This window comes from Alligator mississippiensis, chromosome 11 (assembly GCF_030867095.1).
Source record: "Alligator mississippiensis isolate rAllMis1 chromosome 11, rAllMis1, whole genome shotgun sequence".
Lineage (NCBI taxonomy): Eukaryota > Metazoa > Chordata > Crocodylia > Alligatoridae > Alligator > Alligator mississippiensis.
In genome coordinates, this window is record NC_081834.1 from 18158949 (window position 1) to 18175397 (window position 16449).

Sequence of the window (16449 nt, forward strand, 5' to 3'; positions counted from 1 at the left end):
ATGATTATCCAGGAGGTAGTAGAGGATTCCTTTCAACTGAGGTTGGGATTGAAGAGTGGGATAAAAGGTGTGTGTGTGTGTGAGAAGTCTTTAGATTTTAGCCGTCAACTCAGGAGATGCACAGCTTTCCTGATAAATCCCTTTCAAGCAAGCTTAGTAGTAGCCGGTATTTGCAAATTGGTAAAACCATGATGCAAACTATGGCCGCACATTTGTCTGTGGGGATAACAAACCTCTTGACAGAGCACATCCCTTGGAGTAAAGACTTGCAAAGTTTAGAATGCTATAGCTGTTCATTTTCATAGGATTTTCTTGTCATTATTTTAGAAAAGCCCTTTTCCATTACTCTATGCTTGAAGCTTATGAGGGCCACATACCTGCAGGTCCATCTCAGGGTTGGAATGGCATTAACAATCTATTAAGTCTTTATTTCAGTATTTCTGATATCACCAACCCCCTAATGCAGTAGTTTCAACTTTTTTAGACTTGAGGCACCCCTCGCCCCCACCCCCTTCTTTGAAAATGTCAGCTCTTAGTTTTCACTGGTTTTTTGCCTACAGAAAAACAATAGAGCAATTCTTCTGTTGCAAAGAACTAGAAAGACCATAACTGGTCAGAACAATTTTTAACACCTAATTCCTATCTGAAATCTCTGGGTTTATTTTGTAAATCATGTTTGCACAACTAACAGTGCTCAGATTGTGTGATACCCTCCAGCACATTTGAAAGGATCTCAAGGCACCCCAGGGTGCTACGTGACCCTGGTTGAGAATCACTGCCCTAAAGGATTGTCAGCCTTATTTTGCACAATTGAAACATTTTCCTTTTGTTACTGGTGAGGTTTTATTTCTTTGCTTTGTTCAGAGCCATCAGCAGATCAACATTTAAATGCAGCTGTCACACAGAACTAAGACAAGGAAAAACTAATCTAACCAAAATTCCCAGCCTTTATTTTGCAAAGAAATAACTATGACTTAATGTGCAACTAGAAAATAATGAAAAAGTCATTCTTGATGACTACATATCAAGCTCACTGGTCAGTTGTAATTTTGAAAGAAAGTATTTGAAAAATGGGCATCTTCCCCCACCACTGCAGAATAACGGTGATGCATGTGTGCACCAGAAAGACAACACACTAAAACAAGTTAGGTAGAAAACTAGCTTCCAAATATATTTAGTTAATGAAATGAAAATCATAACCAAAATGAAGATTTGCTCATAGGTAGAGAGCAGTGTGGAGAAGGAACAGGGGTACTGGGGAAGAGGGCATATTATTGTCACAAAGTAAGAGACCAAAGCAAAGAGAGGATGCAACATACTATATGCAAGAAAGGATGATTCAAACAGATTGCACATTTTTGAGATTCTCTTGATTTTTCACAAGTGGCATCCCAAGCCTTTGCAAAATTGATTCAGGGCCTGCAAGGTATCACAGGGTGATCTTGCATCCTAATAATATTTTTGACACAATTTCATTGCACCAAATTTTGAAATGTCAAAATTGCTGTGAGGATGCAGCAGGTGCCATGGCCAAATGCAGCTCCACTGAAGAATTAAGTTAGACGGGGCACCTGTTTCTGCATGGACTGGCCCAGGTCATGCTACAAATGGGCTCTGCACCTTCCCACCCCCTCGGATCTCCTCCTCTCCTGGATTTGCTGCTGTTTTTCTACTCTCTGCCCTACTACCCTCTCTGGTCTGCTTTCTGCCACTTTCCTCCCGGATCTGCCAGGTGCCGCACACACGATGCCGGTCGGTGCCCTCTGCAGCAAGGCCCCCAGTCGCAGGTTGCCCTCCCCCTGGATTAGCCCGTGTGGGCTTTGGTGTCCCTGCCTGTGAAATGGAGAGGACGACTGTTGTACTGCAGTAACACCTAGGTTCAAGGTCTCAAGCCCTGCACAGACAAATCACAAGACGGCTCCGGTCTGAGAGGGCAGCAAATAGCCTCTTGCGAAAGACACAGGTGTGAAAAGAAGGTCGGACACCAAGGGGAACTTGTCACCTAGGCAAGCGCCACGCTTCCTCGTTGACATTTTCTCCCAACCCACCCGGCTCCGGCTCCCTCTGCTTTCACGCGTGCAGGTGCCCGGAGTGGGGCCGGCCCCACGGAGCATCTCGGCACGCGCCGAGGGACCGGCTCCCCCTTGCCGCTGTCGGAGCCCCCGCCCCGGGCGCCGACCCGCGCGCAGCCCCCGCCGGCCGCGAGGCGGGGACCGCAGCTCGGCTGCCGAGGGAGTCAGGGCTCGGCTGAGCCCGGAGAGGGCGCAGCGGGGCCCGGAGCTCCCGGCCCAGGCAGCCGGGGGCGGCTCCGCCTCGCCCACGAGGCGCGGGGGAGCCCGGCGGGCGCGGAGCACGTGCGGCGCGGGGCGGGCGCGCGGGGGGACGCCGGCAGCATGGGCAGGGGCCGCGCGTGGGAGGTGGCTGCAGGGAGCAGGTGGGACTCGCCGCCGCGGGCTGCAGGGGAGGGAGCGGCCCGGCCCGGCTGGCCCGTGCCCCGCCGCCTGGGAGAGGAGGTTATGTAAGGGGGAGGCAGGCGGCGGGGAGGAGGAGGAGGAGCAGCAGCAGAAGCGGCAGCAGGACGCCTCGCCTCGCCTCGTCTCGCCTTTGCCGCGGCGGAGAGCAGCTGCCGGGTGCTCGGAGCCTGCGATGCGCCGGGGCTGAGCGGACGGACCCATGTGCGAAGTTGGGAGCCGCCCCGCGCTGCCGGGGGACCGGCCGGAGGGCGCCGCCGGGGAGCAGTGTCGAGACATGGGGTGAGCGCGGGGCCGGGCGGGAGGGCTGCACGTACCCGCGGTCCCTCGGGGCGGGCTGGGGCCGCTGGCGGGCGCTGCGGGGGCCGCGGGCCGCAGCGGGAGGCGGCGCTGGGGGATTCGCGCCGCCTGCACCGCCCTGCCCGCGCCGCGCCGCCCGGGGCGCAGTGCAGGTGCGTGGCACCGCCGCCCCCGGGTCCTGTCCGCGCCTGATGCACAAGTTTTTTTGGGCAGAAGCCAGGAGGAGCGGGAAGCAGGCGGCTGTGACGGCAGTGGAGGCTCTAACCAACACGTCGTCCCAGAGCCGCTCCCTGGGCTCATCGGTTTGGGGGTTTTGTGATTATCATCTGAGCTCTGGCTTCAAAACAAAATGGTATCTTGCTCTTCAAACTGTTCAGAATAAGCATCGGGAGCATGAGCCCGGGCAAAGCTGCCCTAGGACAGAAATGTGCACCCGGAGAACTGCCTCGTTTCTCTCCCTTGAGCGATTGTCAAGCAGGCAAGGTTTTCAGCATGTCATGAACTATTTTCCTATTAAGAGCAGCTCTTTTGGAACTCCCGCCCACAACGTCAGAATAATGTTAAGTACAAAATCATTTCACCCTCTCAAAAACAAAAATTAAAAAAAAATGGATCTGATCTCTGGGAATGGGGCAGTCACAGTCCATGGAAAAAATGTTTGTTTAAAAGTTCTGAAGGATTTCCAGCCGCTCATCTGCCATGGGATGCTTATCTGTACTTCTTGCATCTGTGTGCTATTACCTTAGCTAGGTTGCCTTTTCATAAAGGCCTGCATGTGTGCAGGGCACCTTCAGCGGTGTGCCTGATTCTTCAGCTATTCTTACAAGAAAATACTTCACTCAACTCAAAAGAAGGAACTGGAGACTTACACCAGTGTAAGTAAATATGAGAAGTGAACCAAATCTCCAAGCCTAACTTTTTCTGATGTTTGAACAGCTACACGGTGTCTTTGGGATGTAGTTATAGCGTAGCAATGTCTTGTGTAGTTACTGTGTGTTGCGTTAGTTCATGTTCTCCAGCTTGTTTTTATAACTTGAAGGCCAAGTCACTATTTTGTTTTGGATTGAAAGCTTATATGTAATGAAGAAGCTGATGATTTCAACAGGCAAGTTCTGGTGTGAGCCAAATGAATGCTGATGAGTACTGCATACCGTGTTCTGCCTGCTTTCCCCTCCTGCTTCCTTTCCAAAAAAATTATGTTGAGCTATGTTACAAGTCATGCTAAAGCAGCTAGTGGAGTAGACATAGGTTTAGGAATCAAAATAGTTAAATCTAATTCCCAAATCTGTTATTAAACTGTCTACCTTGATTCCCCCATCTGTAAAATGGGTACACTACTAAAGTCAACCCACTTTAAGATATATGGTTTTCAAATATACATGTATAATTTTTGCCATGGCATTTATCAGGACACTGGGATCTGAGAATATTGGTCAATCCTGTCTGCATTGCAAGAACAGCATTTTAACTGTTTAGGTCATGACAGTTCTTGCTAGCTTGGATAACAGAGCAGGTTTTGCTAATGCACATGGAAGCACTTCATCTTATGGTGGGATCCAGATGTGTGGATGAGCCATGTTCTTCTCAGGGTTTACACAGAAAAGCTGTTTCAAATGCTCTCACTAGTAAGTCTGATAAGTGCCCCGCGTAGAGTTGTCACTGTGTGCTACTCCAGTACTAGGAACACTGACATGGCAGCTTGGCCTGGGCAGAGTTAGTTATGTATGTAGCTCACTAAAGTAAATCTTTGTGAAGTGAGTGAGTTAAAGAAGCAGGTGGTAATGCAGTTCAACTAGTAGGAAGCAAGATTATTTTGAGCTTTAAAACTTCAGTTTATACATTTGAAAAATATTATATATATTTTAGTAGTTATGGGAATATATAAAATGTGACCCCTAAAATAAAAAAAAACTTACTCCAAAGAGCAATGAAGTCAATGCAAATATTCCTACTGACTCCCCTTTGCCATTTGGGTCTGGTCCTAAAATATTTAGTATGAAGAAATATAGTAGTATTTCCACCCAGAGACGCAGCAATTCCTCTGTGCCTTGCTTCTATAGTTTGAAGAAAAGTGGTATTATTATTATTTTCCCTTGGTATTAAATCACAACTTCCTGTAATCCTACATTTCTGATGATATCTGTCATCATCTTAATATTATGGCAAATAATATGGCAAAACACAGTATGTCAGGTTTCCAGTTGTTGAGACTTCTTGTATCTGAAGGTCTTGCTTTATTTATGTTTTTTCATATTGCTATAAAGAGTTAGCAAAACAAAGAAAAGGTTATCTGCTGCTCAGATTTTTGTGAGCCGTCTCTGCTAATCTATTAAATGTGGTGTTTCATTTTTACCTCAATTTAACAACAAAAGCTAACTTTCCATTGTGAAGATGTCAAAGTGTTAGATATTAGAATGATTTAGAGGTATTAGCTGCATGCTTTTTTCCTTTCTGTAATCTTACCCTCTCGTTACCCTTTGAATTTTTTTAGTGCACTTGCATTCCCTTTTAATTTTCTGTTTCTGAGTTATAAAATGTTGCTTGTCTTTCAGGATTTGTACCTTGCTGCTGCTGTTCATATTAGATTAATTACAGTGAATTAAATAAATGCCTTTTAGCAATAAAATATCACGTTTCAAATGGTTCTTAATAGGGGTGCACTGATAGAGATTTTTGCAGCTAATACCAATAGTCGACTGTTAAGGAGGCATATCTGCCAATACTGATCTGATTTCTGATACCCAGCTGGTAAGCCTGGTGTGGTGGAAAGGGAGGAGGAAGGGAAAGGGCTGGTGGGGTGCAGATCAAGGCCCCCATGATGAGGAAGGCTGTGGGGCTGGGGCAACAACTGCCAAGGCAGGGCGTGGTGGGTGCAGCACGGAGCCATGGCTTTTCCGGGGGGGCACGGGGAGGGGCGGGGCAGCTTGGCTGCGAGCCGCTGGTCTGGCGGCTTCTCCAGTGCTCACCTGCTCATCTGGCAGCTCCCACCGCTGCTCTAGCTGCTTGTCTGGGAGTGGGGAGGGTAGGGGGGCGTGTGCCCCTGGATTGGCATGGGGCGGGCTGGGTCAAGCTCTTCCTGGCAGGGCAGGGCTGCACTGGGAAAGGGCTATGGCGGGGTGGGGGGAAGAACTTGGCGCAGCCCTAGCCTGAGCCTGCCCTAAGCAGATCTGGGGGCAAACGCCCTGCCCTCCCAGATGAGCGGCTGAAGCAGTGGTGAGAGCCGCCAGACCAGTGGCTCCTGGCCAAGCCATTCCCCTCCCCCACATCCCTCCGGGGTTGAGCCATGAGTCCATGCCATGGCCACCTTGCCCTGGATGGGCAGCGCTTGCCTCAGCCCCATACTCTTCCTCATTGCAGGGGCCTCAATCTAACCCCCCAGCCCTTTCCCTCCCCTCTCCCCTTCTACCACACCAGATTTACCAGCTGGAGGCAGCTCTCCAAGCTGCAGGGCTTTGCTCCTCACTGCCTGCGCATGCACGGGTCTTTTATTGGCCTGATATGGCTAATTTCTGATTTAGTACATTTTCTTTATATTGGTGCTGATCTGATATCAGACCGATGTATCGGCGCACCTCTAGTTTTTAATAAAGCATTTATATCACAATGAAATAATTAACCATCCAAAAACTGAAAACGAATACAAGGAACCTAAGAAACTAGCTGAAATCTCTCTATCTAAATGGTGCATAACTTGGTATATAAGTAAATGAAGGGGACTTGGGCATTGTGGAAGTGGACACTCAACTTCGTCATTTTCCCATTCCTCACCTAGAAGCTGGTCTGAAAGTCTGTATCGGCAGAGGTTGGGGGCTGTTGATGAGGAGGCAAGGTTGGACTTGGGTCCGAATGAGCTGTTCTCCGTAGCGCACTCTTCCCCAAAGTCCACGGATACTGAAGAAGATAGAGTAGAACCTGGATCCTTTGTATCTGGGTGGTTCCTATCCTGCTAAGTTTGCAGTGGGTTGCTGTATTAAAAACAAGGCACTTTGCTGCTTGTGGCAGTGGCCTTTACTTCTAAGGGTGCTGCTTCTCTGATCAGTTGGAGTTCGTTAGCAGACCTGAGTTGCTGACTGGAGAAGTGCCAACCTTTGCGGCTGTTTGCTGCAGCTAATGAATACACATATACATCCTGGCTAGTTTACAAACCCTCATTTTCACAGGGCGGAAAGGGACCTAACCCTGAAAAGTATCTGGGCCCAAATTTATGTGGTGCCTAAATGAATGCTACTTGAAACAGTATAAACGGGCTCATTCTTCATCTCCGAGCAAAGAGAAGACATGAATGGAGTCGTGTCCCCCCCCAAACCCCATGGTGGATTCAACCACACTTCCCCAGCCTCATTGCTCCTCCTCTTCAGTCATGGTAGTTTTGCTTCGCCATGGGTGAGTCCCTGCATTTGTAAGGCTTGGTACATGGTGCCTTCTGTCCTGTTGCTGCTTCCCAAAGTCTCTCCCATCTTAGGGGTTAATGATTTATAACTCCAAGTAGGACACGTGATGTTTTGACCTCTCTGCCTCCCCTGTGGTTATTGCTGAGGCAAGAGGATACTGTTGGGCCCCCTGTTCCTTTTCACTCTGTGATGACATTTAAGAACACTGAAATTATTTTTTACACTTGTTTTCCCCTGCTGTTAGCAATATGCTCTTTAAAAATCAGGATACATTTTTTGCCTAATGAATGCTTTTCTTTTTTAGCTGTTGGGGTTGGGAGGAGGAAACAACTGTAAGGTGAAAGGAAAGGAGAACAGAAAAAGACAAATTAAGTAAAAACGGTGTTCATGCAAGTCATGTGCTGACTGGGGAATCAAGTTGTGTTCCCCCCCCCAACTAACACAGGCTCAGTACTCAGGTGATGAGATGAGCTACGTACAACAGAATCAGTTATTGCAGAGGAAGTTCATTTTTTAACTTCACAGGATGAGGTCCAGAGAGTCTTGCTGTATGTTTCATTGGGAGTTAGATCTGCCAATGAGGGAGAACATTATTTGCATCCCTTCCTTTCCAGCTACCTAAAGGGGGAGTAGCATTGAACTCGTGAAAGTACTACATCTCATTTTCCATGACTGAAAAAATGTGGTACGCTGCAACATTGAGGCTGAGGAAAGACGATGTTCCAGTCCAGCACAACCTAGTAGTCAGTCACTTTTCAGCTTGTAAGAAAAAATATTTGGCAAGGCTATTCAAGGACTAGGGTCAGAGAACAGAAAGAGATACCCTTGACAGTGTCTACAGTAGAGAATTTGAGCAGAAATTCCTATTGCAATGCTGGTGGAAATTTCAGAAAGTACTTGTGCTTCCATAAACAAGGGCAAAAAAAAGAGAGAGAGAAATAGCTATGATCTCCCCTTTTATAATTAAGCTGGATTTCTTGTAGCTACTGAGCTAATTAGCACTGTTAATTTGATTGACACTTGAAAGCCACTCATTCCAACTTTGGAAGGATATTTTATTTATATTCCCCCAAACACATCCTCTAGCAGAGTCTAGCTTGAAATGATGGGGTTGCAAGGGTCCCCAGATAATGAAACAGCAATTGAATGTTGAAGACAACTGGCCACTTACTATATTAAAGATATGTAAAGGACTCCCTTCAGCCTAAAACAATTTTAAATTGGCCCTAGCTTTGACAAAGGCACTTTAATTGTTAGAGAAAGATATTCTCTTTGTGATCAAGAGAACAGAATAGAGTTTGAAAAGAAACCAGGATAAGATGGTATTAGTCTGTTTTTGTTCATGGATTTTCTTTATCATTGAGCTTTACAGATATATTATTGCAATACTTTGAATAAATAGCCTCAGCCATAAACTTATATTTATGAGCTCATAGGTATTTTGAAACAGCTGCTGTTTTTTGATAGGATGCATATTGTGTGGGAAGTACTTCAGCTCTGAAGGGTGCTGTATGGTCAAATCTCTGGCTGTTTTCACGAGTGAGTGCTGTTAGTCATGTTTGTGCATATTGGTGCCCTTTATGCAAATGCAGTGTATGACTTATTGAAATTGTATTTTGGAATTGGCTTGTTAGGATGTAAATGTGCTTGGGGGAACATATTTCAACTGCATTTCTCCAATAATTCAGCAGTAAATTGTAAATAGCTGGCAATCCTGTTATTAAATCTCAGAATATGGCAGGACAAGGGGCATTGTCTTCAAAATAGAATAGGAAACATTTAAACTTGAGCATTAAGAACATATTTGTAAAATCTAGAGCAGGTGGGCCGTGCAATAGGCCTTTAGTGTACCGAGAGAGGTTATTAAAGCATTGTAATGGCATGCTGTTTGGAACAGGTTAGATAAGGCATCAGTAGGGATTATGTGTAATAAATACTCGTGCAAAATCAGACCGGATGATGCAGTTGGTCTTTTCTGATGGTATTTTTTCTGACATGCGCTAGCTGTTCTACCTACTGTCGGTGGGAGGAAGTCTCCAGCTCAGCTGCCTGGAATGTCCTACATTTAGCACATGTGACACTTCGTCTGTTGCTTACCTCATCAGTGAGGTTGAAACTGTGAGGCGTTCTGGTCCTCATTGCATCATGCTGAATCTTTGTAAAGGTGGTTTTCCCACCATGGTCGTGATTTAAAAGAGAGACTTTAATAAACACTTCAATATTTTGGTAGTTTAAAAAATGATTTCTGGGTGACATCACTAATGCTGGTCTGCTTAATGACTCATGCGAGAGCACCAGGCTCTGCTGTGTAGGTGTGTAGGATTTGCAGGTTTGATGGTAACTTTATTCCTTCTTGCTGAAAGCTGGCAGCACTGGGAGCTTTAGCTGAAAAACAATTGCATTGCTGCTACATCATGGAGAAGAGACAGTGGATTTAACACAGTGTGAAATGGGGCCTGGCAGTAAAGATGCAAGCAAAAATAGTGACCGTTTGCTGTGGGGGGGGAAAAAGGCTCTTTTATACCCTCCCTGCCCTCCCAGTTCCCACCCTCTGGTCTGATGGGTTTTTTTCCTTCATTTGTTGATGCTTGTAAACAAGGTTGTAGGCACTTGGGCTGAGGGACAGGCTTTTTTAAATTTTTATTTTGTCTGGAATTTTCAAAAGAGCCTTAAGGGATTTAGAAGTTCAAACCTCATTGCAATTCAGTGAGACTTTCCCCTTGGAAATTCGACCTTTCATGTCTACACTGAGCCTACCACAAGGGGCCCTAATTGGGACTATTGGGTGTTACTTAATACAAGTAATGAAAGAGCAATAGCAGTACCACTGCAACTTCATTCTGACCAGGCCAGAAGTTTTAGAATTGATGAATTAAGGCAAGAAAAAGCCTTTTTGGAACAGATTCTTAAATGAATGCAGTAGTTCTCTAGATGCATTTTTCTGTAGTGCTACAGATCCAATCATGTACAGCCTATCTTCATAGGCTGCTTCCAGTTCTGTTGTGGATGTCTGCATGAGGACAGTTGGAAAGTTATGTCCCCGGTGTCAGGGAAATAAATTTTTAAGAGTACATCTTACTGAGCAGGCATGTTTTGTGCAAAGTGTTGAAGCAGAGGTACAAGTGAAATCAAAAGGCAACAATCAATGGAGCAATTTGCTTTTTTATGTATAATAATAGGTATAATAAGCTTTAGAGCTAGTTTATAGTCTTAAAGGAAACCACTACATTTCTTTGTTTGTTTGGAGGTAGTGAGTTTCTTTTCTCTTTTTTTTTTTTTTTTTTTTACACTTGTTATTGATTGTTCCACTTTCAGACAGAGGACAGGTAGCATGGCAATGGCTGGAAGTATTTAGTGTACTGGGCCTCTTTCTTTCCATGGAAGTAGGATATATAGGTTTTTTTCCCCCGACATTGACTCCTTGAGTTCAGTAAAATTGAATCTTTTGCCTTTGGGAAGTCATTCTATTATTTAACCACAGACAACTGGAGCAATTTGTTATCACCACTGATCCATGCCCATCTTTTTCTGATCCATGCTTCTGTATTTATGCTTCTCCCTCTGAATGTGTGTTTCTCCCTCATACTGGAAATTTGGATCTCCAAGGTGTTTGAAATAGGATTGTATAATCTGTTTTGTGATATTAAAAAGATATCGCTGAAAGCATTTGAAAAGGGGAAAAAATATTTTTGAGTCAAATTCTGTAGGCTTTACCTGAGAAGGAAAACAAGTTGGAGCCAGTGTTGGCTGTGCTTGATTGAGGCTTCAGAATTAATTTGTACAATATATACAGCTGAAAATGGGAGAGAAATCTTGTATTTCTTTATTACATATTTCAGTGGTGGTAACTAGGGATAAGATCGCTCTGTATCCCATTGTCCCAGGCAGTGTCAAACTATGCAGTACTGTTGCCCCAGAGAGCACACATTTTATACTTCCAGTATTGCTCCTTTCTGTTTCTTCCCACTCTACTAACCGTATGTCATCATCTGACATAACCCCTGGTCCTCCAGAAGGGATAGCTTTCATCTCCCCCACTGGTAGCCTGCCCTTCATGGGGGGATCTATTCTAGAGCAATGTACCACAATCCAGTGCAGTTTCCAGATGATGATGCACTCTTATCTCTAAAGCACGCTACTTCCTTGAGAACGTCTCACTGGTGTGAAAAAGCTGAGACTTCTCTCACCAGCCCATCTGAGAGCTACAGAAACAGGAAGGGAAGCATTTCGTGTATTTTTGGACTGAGAGGAACGTGGTGCCCAGAGGCAGTGTGAAGTGTGTTCATGGGTGCTGTTACCTATGCCCTGTAATCTTTTCCCTCCTCTATCCAAAGAAATAGTATTTTCCTTCCCTGGAAGGCAAAGGGAATTTAATTGGTTAAAACGGATGCAGCACCTAATTAAGTGACCGTGCCCTACACTGTTACAGGGTGTTCGAGTTCAGTATGTTCCACTGATAAGTTTCCCTTGTATCACCAGCAGTAAGAGTGCTCATTACTACAGCTGAAGGGGAACCCATCAAAATCTTATTACCCAGAAATGTTGTACTACTTGTAGTTATAAAAACATTTCAGATCATTTGAATGGAGGGAAGCTAGCAAAACTTTTCTCAATTTGTTTCCAGTTTCCTTATTTCATACATCTGACAGTTACTTCTCACTTTCTCTAATTTGTCTTTATAGACGCTTTTGGGAATTGCAGTCAAAGGTCAACAAAAAACTGTACTTATAAGAATTTTCAAAGAATTTTGGAAAATACAAAATAAAAAAGTTGTCTAAATTGATGCTTTCTTTTTCAAGTCAAAATAAATGTGGGCTTGACCAGAAATTGGATCCGTTCCAAACCCTTAGTCTAGTCCAAATAAATGAAATAACAGTAAAGCAGGTGATAAATTTTTGTACTCCTCGAATGCTCCAGGAACTGACTCTGTTTTAGAAAAGCCATTTTGGGATGGGGAGGCTGCAACTATTTTAGAGGTTTTTAAAGCACCTTATTTGCCCTTCATAGACTGAGATTGAGATGGGAGGATACCACTCTCCTATCCAAGCTTTTTTATGATTTCTCTGTGGCCGTTTCACTTGTTTTCTGTGTGATACAGTTCGGATGTGGGCGAGTGTCCCAGAATTTATTCTGTATCTTGAAGGGCTAATTTCTTACTTGTAAATCTTAGATGTGTCATAGCAATAGCTCAGAGTTATGGCCCGGTTCATGCCTAAAAGCCCCATGTGCTCATGAATGGATTGTTCTGGCCTGTCTTTAGTACTAACCAGTTTCATGTTTGCCCAGCTTTCTATTGGATTCCTTAGGTACAGTCCCCAACCTCAAGCTAGTCCTGAGCATCTGTTTTTGGGATCCTCAGACTTACTCAATTGGAAACTTACACTGGATCTTCTGGAAACTATATTTTTTGCTATTGAAAGAGGTTTTAATATCAGCTAGTTCACGGTTCTGTTGAATTTCTTTCAGAATTTTATAGTAAATATTCAGATATTTAATATCTAGTAAATGTTATATATAATAGGGATATTATATATAATATACAGTAAAAGATGTATAATATACAGTAAATGTTCAGATCTGGCAGTTCTTCTTCCATGCTGTTATGGCTACTAGCCACTTCCTTTGCTGAGCTGTCCTGCTTGGGAGAGTTACCCTTTAATGCCGTTATTCTGCCTGACTTTGTTTAGATTTAGTTGCAAGAACTTTTCTCCATTACTTTAGACAGGGAAAAATTGAACTTTTTCGTGGTGAAAATCGCTAGTGTTTGCATTTAAACTTCAAGTTAGGACTTGAGTAAATAGCAGAACTGAAATGTTGACACTATTTTGCATTCCCAGGTAGATCTCCCTCAAATAAATTTTGAATTGGAGTCTCTTTTTTCTGTAGGAAGTTCAGAAACTATGTGTGGCCTTTTCATGTGAATTTTAAATGTATTGTGAATGTTTATATTGTAGTACTTTGCATCACTTTCAAATAAGTAATAAATTGGTATAAATGACACCATGACACAAGACTGCAGTGGCAAGAGGTCATTCTGCTCAGCTGAATGACATGTCAGGTATTTGCCTGCAAACAAAATACTACTCAACTACTCAAAATAAATCAAAATGTTATGGTACTTCTCTGTTCAAAAGTATTGCATGCCATTCCTTGATACAGTGATTGGGCTTCATGAATTTGAATGCTGAACAACCTAAAATGGATTTTAAACGTGAAGTTCCAGACTGATTGTTCCCCAAAACACTTGATGAAAACAAACCATTTTAATAAGATCTAAAGTAGTTGCCTGCTTCAACTTGGCTTCATGTATAGCGATGCCCAGCAGTAGTTGCATACTTTTCTGTTACATAAAACCCTAAATTAATTTCTGGGGTCATCCTATCCTAATACCTCTCCCCCCCAAAATTTGTAATTCTCACCCCTACTCTTCAGTGGGAATATTGGCTACTGAATGGGTTACTGAGTAAATAAGGTTGTAGTATGTTTCATAAACTAATGAAGACCAAGTCCATTTATGGATGTTTAGTTTATCCTGGGAGAGCAGCAGCTCTCCCAGGAGAAAAGACAAGTGTACAGATACTCAGGTTTTTTCTCTCGCAGCAATAATGGTCATTCCAGGAAAAGAGTAACTTGGGAACAGCCAAAGTTAGTCACTCTCAGGAGAGGTTTTCCTGCAAGAGTGAATGTCTATACATGTTCTTTTCTGAAAGAAGTCACAGCACAGTCCTTCAGCATCCCATGGCCCTTTGTGCTTATTCCCTCCTCTTTCTCAGGATACTATGTCACTCGCTGGACTCTGTTACTTCCACCCCCTTCACAATCCCAAATTATGCTGCAGGCAGACACAGGCTAACTCTGAGCAGTCTGGATCGGCCAATCACTACTGCCCTATGCCCAGAGACAGAATGGCAGCAGTGCAGACTGGGATGTGTGCACAGGGGCCCCCTGCCCGTGCAACATCAGCACTGCAAGCTTTCTGCTCTTCAAGGGCTCAGCACATGTCTGTTCAAGCGTCTTTGGGTAAGTTTTTTCTACCAGGAGATTCACCCAGATCATTTGATTATGTGTAAGCAGCCCATGTGTGTGTGTAATCTTTCTTTTTATCCAAACCAGAACATGTTTCTTTGTATGTGGTAGCAACTGGGGTGTGGGCTTTTTGGTGGGAAACGGGAAGAAGCTGTAGCAGATATTTATATGGGTTCCCGCTGAAGACCTAAATTCTATGTATTCTTCAGATAATCCATTTTTAATTCAGCTTGGAATTGCCATGGAAACTCAGTAGGCAAGTGTCTTTTTTCTGGGTGTTGTTTTCTTTGCATTTTGCTATATTTGTGATTCATGTCCTTAATTTGTCTGCACTTTCAGAAATTTTTTAAGTCTCAACTTTTCAGAATAAAGACCAAATTGTGCCAATTGATTTCACGCCCCCCCAACAATTGACTAAAATGTTATAAAATATTTCATAGTCAAAATTATGCAATGGCATACAATGTTTGTATAGAGAAAATGTGCATTATTGGCACTTGGTACTTGCTTGTGTTATGAGCTGAATTGGGAGAAAGATCAGGGTCTGTTTGCTTCATCTGAAATATCTCTACAAAGATGTACTTTTTTAGATAAAAACGTATTCCTTTTTAAAGGGGAAAAGGTTTCCTCTTAAAATAAGTTTCAAATTTCTATATGAATACAAATGTTGCTGATATAGCATAATAAGGATAAATATCTTTCTGTTCATTAAACAGCTCCTACCGTTTTCTCACTGAAGTCTTTTTGATAGAGATTACAAAATACTCTTTCCAGATGCCATTCATTGGTATCTGAAAAAATCTGGTGAGTGTGAAGAGATGATCTTCAGTGATGACCAGTATTCTACCATTATTCACCTGGTCAGCATGAATAAACACACTGCACAAACATGGCAAAAATATATTTTTATTGCCTCCAGTGGTGGGAGGAAGGAGGATTCAGTACAGTCATCATGCATGCTCGGTCCTCAGAAAAACAGGAGGAGGATTGTATTGGAGTTTTGCTAAGCACAATCTGGTATTGCAAAGATTTTTCATGCTATTGTTAAACACAGGACAAAGAAAACTGTGGGCTTTTTTCCCCAAATTACTAAATACCATCTGTCTAATGCAGTAGGTGTTTAAATCATTATCAGATAGCATCCTGTAGTATTGATAATATTGATCCTAGACGTTAACTACAAAATTGTCAAAGTGACGGGCTCTGGATGTGATCATTTTGTTGAGAGCACCAGGGCACCTGATTCTCCTCTCACTTGACACACGGTTTATAGCAGTATAATTCCATTGGCTTTTAATGGAAATTAAATCAGCATTGATCCACAGTAATTGAGATGAGAATCTGACTGTATGTATTACCTGCAAGGTAGTTGATATGAAGAGAACTTGAAGCTTGAGGAGCCTCAAATAGATCTGAAATCCAGGCTGATCCAAAAAAGTGGGGCAGCTCAAAGGAAGAGACCCTTAAGGAACTGGTTTTAAAAATGTTGACTCTGTCTTAATTCCATATAAAACACCATCTTCATAATCTTCTAAATGTTCCTGTGGCCATCACAAATGTGTAAACGTATTGGTACTTGGTTGGTTCAGGGGAACAGCATAAGAGATGGAGCTTTTTGAAGTGGACTAGGCTGATAGGGACAGACATTTGTGAAGAGGCGTATAAAAATGATTTCCTGCTGGATATGTGCCTAACAAAATGCTCTTGGGTGCAAGGGTGCTCTTGCTGGCTGTTCCAACAGAGAGCCAAACACAGACTGAGCAATCTTCATGCTTGTGGAGGTGACTTGCATTTCTAGGACTTGGCAGAGCCATATTAAAGTAGCTTATGGAAATGGGCTCTAGCCTATGCTGTATCAATCCAACCGTAGTGTAATTAAGACAGGGTGCCTGGGGCTAGCAGCCCCAGTTGCCAACTTGAAGGGGCACACAAAAAAATAACAGCTGCCACCACAGCTGCACAATTGCCCCAGTGGCACTGGCAGCCATAAGTTGCTGCTGTCCTGGGAGCCCTGCTGCCATATTACACCTCTGTCTTTCTAGCGGGAGGCCATTGAAGCTGTAATTTGCCGTCTCTCCGGAGCTCGGAAGAAACTGACCAGTGACTAATGGCAGAACGCTGCAAGTCACAGGATTGTTCTTTTCTATGCTTCTCTCTCTCTTTTAATTTATAGTTGTGGTGCAAAAATGTAAACTTGCTACAAGTATAGTAAGAATTTCTCACCAACTGGTACTTTATCTCCATTGACTGTGTAGTTGATC

At 43.7% G+C, this 16449-nt stretch overlaps 1 protein-coding gene across 2 annotated transcripts in view; it reads left to right on the forward strand.

Moving 5' to 3' along the window:
- The first annotated feature begins 2250 nt into the window (after positions 1–2250).
- HOMER2 (homer scaffold protein 2) overlaps positions 2251–16449 on the forward strand; it is a 105488-nt gene continuing 91289 nt past the window's right edge. The window contains exon 1 of one of the 2 annotated variants that reach the window (XM_059714635.1): positions 2251–2753. In XM_059714635.1, the coding sequence (XP_059570618.1) occupies positions 2674–2753 (80 nt within the window). In that variant the 5' untranslated portion in view covers positions 2251–2673. The remainder of the gene's footprint in view (positions 2754–16449) is intronic. The other variant, XM_059714637.1, reaches the window with a different exon arrangement.